Below are 8685 nucleotides of genomic sequence, written 5' to 3' on the forward strand. Positions count from 1 at the left end.
CCGCCCCCACCAAGGGTCCACTGTCTGGCGCAGCCCGTTACGCTGTTTGGCGACGCCTTAAAGGGACCGAGACCTGTGGGCGCAGGGAATGCCCCTCCCACTAGAACCGAGAACAAGTTTATTTTCCCGTTTATTTAACACCCACCCACCCCTGTCCCACCCGTGTCCGACCCGACTGGCACAGGTCCTCAGGGCACGGCAGGGAACCGGTCCTTTAAAAGCAAACCCTAAAAATAAATAAGCGTGAGTCTCCGCAGTCGGAGGGCTAATGTCCAATAGCAGCAGCGGGTCCGAATCAATTCACCAGCAGCGAATGCTCCTCCGAGGCGTCCCTGGAAGAGAAGCCGTATCAGCCGGCCAGCGGGGCAGAAGGCAGCAGTTCCCTCGGGCCCACGCCCTCTCCACAGCCCCCAATACCCAACTCGAACCTGCCGCAGCAGCAGAGGAGGCTGCAGGCCGAGCCGCTCCCTCGACGGAACTTGCCGGAGGTGGGGCTGTCCTGGCACTGCGCGATGTAGGCCTGGAGCTCGCTCTCCTCCGCGCCAGCACCTCCGGGGTGCTGCGGGGAAACGCGGGGTGGCCCCTTTGATGTCTGGCCTCCCCACCACCACCTCGCCAGCCAGCCAACTGGATCTCCTCCTGGTTCCTTCCACCAGCCAAGCTTCCCCGCCTCCCCCCACCCCCACCCCTTTGCACTCTCACTCTGTACTCACTGTCCCCTGCACCTGTCCTTCCTCACGGTGTGCTTCCCCCGGAGACCTTCCCTGGCCTCCCGAATATGTGCCCCTGCATCTCAGTCAGTTGGTGCCCTCTGCTGTGCTCCAGCACCCAGAACCACACGTGACACAATCTGGGTGCTTGACACGCAACTACTGAGTTGGGTGCACACAGCGGGATCAAGGTCTGGGCTTGTGCGTCCCAAGCTGATACACACGTGTGACGTTGAGGCGCTAGAGCAAGCTCCACAGGGGCTCCTCGGGCCTGGGTGACAGAGTGTGTCTGTGGGATGGTTTATCCATGTTTGCGGGGGGGGGGGTGCACATCTGCTTTCAGCAAAGCCTTCACCCCCTCCCAACCTGGTAGAGGAATCAGCATCTCTTCCCCAAGTCCTTTCTGGCTACTGGGCCTTTGCTCTGGCTCTTCCTTCTCCCGGGTGCTCTCTCTCTTCAACTCTCATCTCGTCAATCCAGAAGTTTCTGAGATGGTGGCAAGGTTTGCTATCTGTGCCGACCAACCTGGTCGTCACCAGCCATACTGGCTTTCGGGCACTTGACACGCGAAAGATGTGAGTGAGGAACTGAGTGTGGAATTCACTTTGATTCAAGTCAAAATTTAAGTAGTCACAGGTAGCTAAGATTAGTATTAGACAGCACATTCTAGAAACTTTCCCAGACTCACCCCAGTACCAGTCTAGACCAGGGGACCCTCTGTAGCCTTCGTTCCTTTCACCAGCTGTTCACCACCCTGCCCACTGGTCCAGACTAATCTGTATACGCTGCGTTTCCTAGATACCCACCCAGCGCAGGGTCTGGCCCACCTGCCACCCCCACATTCTACTCCGACCCCTTTCCTCTGACCCCCGCAACCTGCAGGACCGCCACTCCCTGGACTTAAAGAGCTCCCGCCCAGACCACCCTACAGAAGAATTAGGAGCGGGGCCTTCCGGAATCCCTCAGTCCTGGGTTGAGCCTGGCCGCTTAGCAGCTGACCTCAGGCAAGTCACTACAACTCTACAGCCTGGTCTCTCGCTTGGTAAAAGCGGACTCAGGAAACCTTACCTGGCCAGAACCCCACGCGGATGAAACCAAGACTGGCGGCTGCGGTCGCCACCACCACCCCAGTCACCTCTCTCTGGCTTCTCAGAGTCTCCCACCTTCTCCCCCTGGACCCTTCCCTCCTCACCCTGCCTCATGTGCCCTGAGACCCTACTAAGGGGACCTGGAGCCCCAGGTACACGGCTGCGAGTATGTGAGGGCTGGCCCCACTGGAGGCGGGCTGGGGGGAGGGCGTGGGGGCCGGCGCTGACCTTGATGGTGTCGTAGGCACCAGTGATGAGCGCGATGAAAAGGCTCAGCACCATGTAGATGAAGAGGCTGATGAAGGAGTAGAGGTAGAGCTGGGAGAACAGCCAGACGAGGCTGCTGCGGCCCTGCTGGGCCTGCATCGCGGCGAACGTCACGAACATGTCGTCCCCGTTGATGAGCGAGAACAGGCACTCGGACACCATGGACAGCGAGCGAAACTGCCAGCAGGGCGGTGGGGTCGTGCCGTCAGAGGCAGCCACAGGCGGGGCCCGGGGCAGGGTGGGGTCACCGGGGGTCAGAGGGAATAATGGGCAGAACTCCCGGGAAGGCACCAGGGGCCAAGGTGGGTGATTCCGTGCCCCCACATCAACAACCGATAAGCCAGGGGTCAGAGGGTTTAGGAAGTGGGCTTAGAGAGGGGAGACAGGAAGCCCTGGACTGTGGCTCCTGAGCAGCACGCCCCGGACAGCCCCTACCTTCACGTGGTAGGGCCCCAACACGATCCAGCCACAGAAGCAATAGCCCAAGTAGATGACAGCCACACAGCAGCAGAAACGCATGACGCTGGGCAGGGCCACCCGCAGTGTGGCAATGAGAATCTGTGGCAGGCAGATGGCGGGGGGGGGGGCCACAATGAGGGTGTGGGAACCCAGGTGGGACTTGAGAATGGCGGTGAAGCGGGCAGGGCCTGGCTGAAGTCACGTCAGAGCCGCCACAGAAGCCGGGAGTTGAGAAGTTGGGGTTGAGAAAGGGCAGGGTGGGGACGAGGGGGCCTGAGGCTAACCCACGACCAGACTCAGCTGGGTGCGTGTAAAGCAGCGGGCTCACGTGGCTGTGGTTCAGGTGTAGTGACACGGACGTCTGGGGCGGGCAGGTATGGGGAAGAGGCTCATGACAGGCCACCTAGAGAGGCCGCTGACTGCCATACGTGTATGAATTTATCTGGGGGAGGGAAGTGAGATCTGGGGAGCATATGGCTGCCGTCTAGAGGGTCCCGCCTGCACACACGCGGCTTACGTTGTACTTATGGAAGAAGGTCAGATAGCGGATGACGCCGACCCAGACGAGCAAGGTGGAGGTGCCCAGGAGGATGCTGCAGACATCGTAGCTCGCCAGGTTCTAGGGACAAGAGCAGCGTCAACCCCATCTGGCCCGGCCCTTCTGGCGGAGGTGGGGGGGGGGGTGCCCAGGCAGGATGGGGGTTAACGCGTATTAGGGGAGCAGCGCCTGGAAGGGGACAACAGGGCCCCAGGCAGGACCTACCTTGGCTTCGATGCCAATCTTCATGATGGTACCCGAGATAGTGAGCACATCGCTGGTGACCAGCAGGATGTACCAGCCGTTGACAAATTCCAGCCGCTCCCACAGGCTGATGACCCGTCCCCGCTGCCGCCACATGAACCCAACAAACTCCTGCAGGAGGTAGGAGGGGTGAGAGCCTGCGCAGGCAAGGGACCCGCTCTCCCCTGGCCCTTATGGCCCCAGAGCTGGGCAAGGCCGGCTTGGGCACACGTGCAGGCCACTGGAGGCAGCTCTCACGTTCTGCAGCAGAAAGCCACGGAGCAGCGAGCGGGCACACAGCAGGAAGGAGAAGGAGCAGGTGAGGATCACGACCACGTCAAACAGGAGCCGGAAGCTGTTGTCTCCTGTGAGGAGATGACTTGGGTAGAGCCAGGAGTGGCTCAGGGCCTTGGGGGACTAGGGACGGGGCTAGGCCAGGCCTAGGAGGCTGCAGGACTGGTTGTGGCTCCTCAGTGGGCTCACGGGTGACCTGGGCGAGTCAGGAACTGGGTCCGTGCTGGCCTGGGACTTGGCGGGCTCCCCGGGTAGGTCAGGACCTCCGGTCCTAGCTGCTGTGGGGCTGGGGGGCTCACCGTGCCTGAAGACGCTGGGGTGCTTACACTCCTGGATGTGGGCCTGGGTCTCCAGGCTGATGGGGATACGGCCGCTGTGCGCCTTATTGTCAAAAGTGACCTGTAGCAACACGGCAAGGCAGGAGGAGCCAGACCGGACCTTGACACACCCAGGCTCCCAGATCCACACGATGGACGGTCTGTCCAGCCCCATCCCCCTGCTCACCCCCACGCTGCCCTTGGCCAAGGGCCCCAGCCCCGGAGCTCAGAAGCCCTGCAGGCGATCCCTATTACTGGCAGGCCCTACAGCCTCGTCCCGGACCCTGGGGCTTACCAGGACACTGAAGGTGTAGCAGTCTGGAATCTCGTTGTTGATCAGGCTCTGGAGGTTGATGGTCTTCAGCTGGAAGTGGATGGTGACGTTGATCAGCCTGGGGGGTGGCGGGGAGGCCTGGGTGAGGAGGAGGGGCTCTGCTCCTCCCGCCTGCCACCGCCCGGCCCGCACCGGCGCTCCTGCCCCAATGCCGACTCTGCAGCTTGCAGAGGGAGTGCTCGCACGCGGGCATCAGCGCGGCCTTCCTCTGTCCCCGCCTGTGAGGGGGCGGCCAAGGATGCCTGGCATCCTGCCTCCCCCCACCCTCGGCCCAGCCCTGGAGGCCCCCTCCATCAGGCAGTACTTGTGGAACTTGAGCGTGAGGTTCTTGTAACTGGCGCTGCCGTCCGAGAGGGAGAGATCACCACTGGGGGGCACAAGGGGTCTCTCAGGGGGGTCCACCCGGATGCAGTCTGAGGACAGGGAGTCAGGGAAGGGACACTGGGGGCGGGAGAGGCACAGGCAGGTCTCCCCAGAGTCCCCGACAGCCCCCTTCCCTCCTTCACTTCCCACTATGAGCTTAGCGGTTGTCATTTGTTCCCCCACTGTCTCCCCAGGACAGGGCCCCGTGTGTCTCATTCCGGACACAGGCCCTAGGGCCTGGCCCTCAGTGAGCCCCCAGACGTTTAGCGGATCAATGACATTAAGACACCACGCGTGCGTTTTCGGGTGGACCAAACATTCCCCCGAGGACACCCCAAGCGTCGAGTCACGATCGATCGGGACAACCCTATCTCCTAGAAGGCTGGGAGGCAGAACCGGAATGTGACTCCCAGCGGCCGCGCTACCCCCGCCTGCTGTGTCTGCCCCGCCCCGCCTGCTCACCAGTGACAACCAGCGGATCGATGTCAAAGGTGTCGTTGGCCGGGTCCACGTGGCCGCGGTGGTAGTAGTGCTGGCAGAGGGCCAGGGCCGAGCCATTGGCCCAGGGGCCACCTCCGCCCCGCACGTAGGCATACCGGCCCAGCGACACATCGGGGAGCATCAGGTACTGCGGGCAGGGGAGGGGAGAAGCCGTCAGCCCTGCCTGCTGTCCCCTGCCTGCTGTCCCCTGCCTGCCCGCTCGCCTGCCGCCCCCCGGGGGGCCCCGCACCTGGTCCACGGTGTGGAAGATGGCCTGGTACAGCTGCTCCCGCGTGTAGGCTGCGAAGGTATCATCCGCCCCATCAGAGTAGCCCAGGAGGAAGAGGTGCCGGAAGGCAATGGTGTTCTCCTCCCGGAAGGTCACTGCCAGCTGGTTGCTGAGCCCGAACAGGATGAGCTGGTGGAGGGAGCAGGCATCGACAAAACTGGGATGGGGCCTCCCCCAGGGCACGAGTGGAGGAAGGCCCACCAGAAATCCCCGGTGAGCGGCACACAGCAGGTGTTCGTACATCTCATGCCCGAGATCAACGTTCATTAAATGTTTAGCAGGTGCCGGGTTCTGTGCTGAGCCCAAATCTACAGGGTAAGTACCACCGATGGGCCCTTGTACCGAAAAGAAATCAGAAGTGTGGTAACACGCCCCGAATCACAGCACCAGACCCAGAGCTCCTTAGGGCAGGGGCTCGGTCTGATTCGTCTTGGGGTCCCCAAAGCCCACCATGGCGCCTGGGATGGCAGCAGTATCTGCTAAGCCACCGGGTCCGTTCTCTTTGAGGCACCAGGCTGCTTGGGTTCAAGTGCCAGCTCCCCATGCTTGGTTGCTCTGTGATTTTGGACAAACCCCTTCACCTCTCTGGGCCCTGGCTGCCTCATCTGTAAAAGGGTGGCAATAAGAGTTGCCAGGACCTCCAAGGGCATTTGTGAGCTTACCAGGAGCTGTTCCCACACAGACCTGGGAGGGCTTTGTGACTGATCACTGCCATTGTCACTGTCCTTACGTTGCTGCAGCATCAGGACTAGGCTCTGACTCCAGGACTCTCCTTCAAGAACGGCGGCGGCCACAGCTGGGTTCTGCTGGGGCTCCTGCACGACTCACCTGCACAGTGACCACCAAGATCTTCACGACTTGCAGCATCAGCTTGAAGGGCTTGCGACCCTTGGCCCGGAATTTGTCACAGGGACTCATGAAAAAGTACTTGAGGCGGCGACGCAGGTCCTCCTCTTCCGGAGGGACCGGGGAAGCCCCGGCCCGGGTGCCATACCCAGGACTGGGTGTCAGGAGGCGCTCCGTCTCTGAGGGAAAGGGAGAGGGCAGTGGGGACCACCTGGCAACAGGGGAGACGGGTCCCGTGCTCCAGCCAAGAAAATAACTCCCATCGAAGAAATCCCAGAAACTGCAACGTTTTATGGATACACACAACAATAGTGCTCAGAGGCTACCAATTCCGATTTGGGGCTCAAAAGGGCCTGAGCTGATGCGTGACCCTGTTGCTCACTGGCTGGGGCAGGGCACCCGGCCTCTGAGCCTCAGCTTCCTCCTCTGCAAAATGGGGCAGTAATCTCTCTCACTGGGAAGCTGAAGGTCTGACGCTCACAAAGCATCGACCACAGGGGCTGGTGCGTGGTAAGAGTGTCCGAATATCCCATCCTCGTTCCAGGTGTTGGTTTGTGGGGAAAGCACGAATGGCTTCCACTGGCTTCTCACAGGGCACTCAAGCCTCCAGGGCTTATATCAACTCCAGCCCCCAGGTGGGAGCATGGAGCTCAGCTACATTCCAGTTTTTTCTTTCTTTTCTTTTCTTTTCTTTTTTTTTTTTTTTTAAAGAGAAGAAGAGCAAGCATGAGTGGGGGAGGGACAGAGGGAGACAGAGAATCTTCAAGCAGGCTCGATACTCAGTGCAACATTCAATCCCATGATCCTCGGATCACGACCTGAGCCGAAATGAAGAGCTGGACACTCAACTGACTGAGCCACCCAGGCACCCCTTCCCGTTTTTTCTGGTCAAACACCCAAAGAAGGGCCCTTCTGCTCATCGCTCATGGTGACCTGGCCCACCCAGCTGACACTCTCACAGGCCACAGGCCTGAAGAAGGAGACATCGACAATAACAGAGCACATTTGCTCAAGACTCACTGTACCCCAGTGGGTGTCGTTATGCCATTTGTACGTCAGTTCGTGAGCTAATATAGCATCTTCATTAAGGGTCCCAACTTCTGGAAATCACACAGCCCTAGAAACAAATCCCAGACCTGCCACTTCCCAGTTGGGGGATCCTGGACATCTTTTAAAACCTCCGTGTCCTCATTTGAAAAGTGGAAATTAAAAAAAAAAAAAAAAAGTCTACCCTGAGGCTGAAATTCTGGAAGGTGTTCTGAGAATGAAGACAGACAAGACAAAAGCCTCGGTTCAGCTCTAGAATCTTAGTAATTCTTCAGCAAACAGGGACTATTCTAAGCATTACTCGTTCCCTTCACTCCTGATCAGCCCAAGAGGAAAGCCCAAGGTTTCATCACCTGCTGGGGTCACAGCTGGTCACAGCAGCCCAGGACCATCCCTGACAGCACACCCCCCCCCACACCCCTACTGGGAGAACCCTGCTTCTTTCCAGGGCCTGGCTGGCTGGCTGCCTGGCACAGCCACCAGGATGAATGTGGCACCGTCAGAACCTGTCGTGCAGGGAGGGCCAGCTCCTGGCCGGTCCCCTTGGAGCTGGGATGTTGTTGTGGAGTTGTTTACAAGACAGCTGGATGGGAAGCCAGAGGGCAGGCCCGCCTCCCTAGCTGGGATCACAGTTAACCCACCCCAGATCCTACCAGCAGGGACAGCTGAAAGACCAACACAAAGGGTCCTCCTCCAGCCCCACCCCCGGCATTAAGAAGCAGAGACTGAAAATACTGGAGGCTGGGCAGCCACCTCCTGAGTTCAAGGAAGCTGAACTTCCATGGGTTTGGACTTATAAAATCGAGTTAAGTGCCAAGGTCAAGGAGGCAATCCCCCCGCCAGCTCACTGTCTGAGTTTAGAGAAGCTGAGCGTTGCCTCCTGGATTGGGGAAGGGAATCCTGGGAGTTTCACGTGAGGGTTGGAGAAGCTGGTGCCCGCTGAGAGTTCCAGCAAAGCTGAGCAAAGCAGAACGCAAACCCCGGAAACCTCCCCGGCGCGAGCTGGCGAGGCTGGCGGCCCACCCGCTGCCTGAGTTTAGGGACTCTGAGCACAACGTGGGTCCAGGAAGAGCACTCGGCAGTCCCGCCACTCCGAGGTCGGAGGAGCTGGTGCCCACCTGTGGCCCAGGTTCTAGGAGCCATCTGTCCTTATCTCCACTCCCGGGAAGCTGAGAGGTCAGCACCGGAGTTTAGGCAAGGGAAACCGGGAGCTCAGCCGCCCCAGGTCGGGGAAGCTGGCCGCCCGCCCGCCGCCCGCGTTCGGAGGCCCGCGGGGCCGCGCGCCCTCACCTGAGCCGCGCCGGCCCACGGGGGCTGCCATGCCGGGACGGGGAGCGCCGGACGCCGGCGGGCGCGGCGGGGCAGCCGGGGTCCGAGCGCCCGCCGCTGCCACTGCGGCCTCGCTCCCTC

General features: G+C 60.6%; 1 protein-coding gene across 5 annotated transcripts; it reads right to left on the bottom strand.

Moving 5' to 3' along the window:
• Nucleotides 1-101: 101 nt before the first annotated feature.
• MCOLN1 (mucolipin TRP cation channel 1) lies at nt 102-8685 on the bottom strand. Of its 5 annotated transcripts, XM_047094639.1 has the most exons (14): nt 8566-8684; nt 6211-6407; nt 5344-5511; nt 5076-5241; nt 4555-4663; nt 4212-4308; nt 3899-3998; nt 3564-3670; nt 3288-3437; nt 3042-3143; nt 2501-2623; nt 2027-2242; nt 429-559; nt 102-332 (listed from the first exon to the last, which is right to left on the bottom strand). In XM_047094639.1, the coding sequence occupies exons 1-14, from the start codon at nt 8594-8596 to the stop codon at nt 296-298; spliced, it is 1734 nt and encodes a 577-aa protein (XP_046950595.1). In that variant the 5' UTR covers nt 8597-8684; the 3' UTR covers nt 102-295. The 5 variants fall into 5 exon arrangements, with proteins under 5 accessions (XP_046950595.1, XP_046950596.1, XP_046950594.1 ...); XM_047094640.1 differs by lacking the exons at nt 102-332; nt 429-559 and adding an exon at nt 687-1268 and having other exon boundaries at nt 8566-8685; XM_047094638.1 differs by lacking the exons at nt 102-332; nt 429-559 and having other exon boundaries at nt 687-2242; nt 3899-3980; nt 8566-8685.

This window comes from Lynx rufus, unplaced genomic scaffold (assembly GCF_022079265.1).
Source record: "Lynx rufus isolate CCGP_SWC_20201006 ecotype Redwood Valley unplaced genomic scaffold, mLynRuf1.p SCAF_4, whole genome shotgun sequence".
Taxonomy (NCBI): domain Eukaryota; kingdom Metazoa; phylum Chordata; class Mammalia; order Carnivora; family Felidae; genus Lynx; species Lynx rufus.

Bases quoted from the DNA above. Each gene is read 5' to 3' on its own strand.
- MCOLN1 (XM_047094636.1), bottom strand. From the start codon at position 8,596: ATGGCAGCCCCCGTGGGCCGGCGCGGCTCAG. The intron at 6,408-8,565 runs GTGAGGGCGCGC...CCTTTCCCTCAG, and splicing joins CGTGGGCCGGCGCGGCTCAG to AGACGGAGCGCCTCCTGACA. The intron at 5,242-5,343 runs GTGCGGGGCCCC...CCCTGCCCGCAG, and splicing joins TCTTCCACACCGTGGACCAG to TACCTGATGCTCCCCGATGT.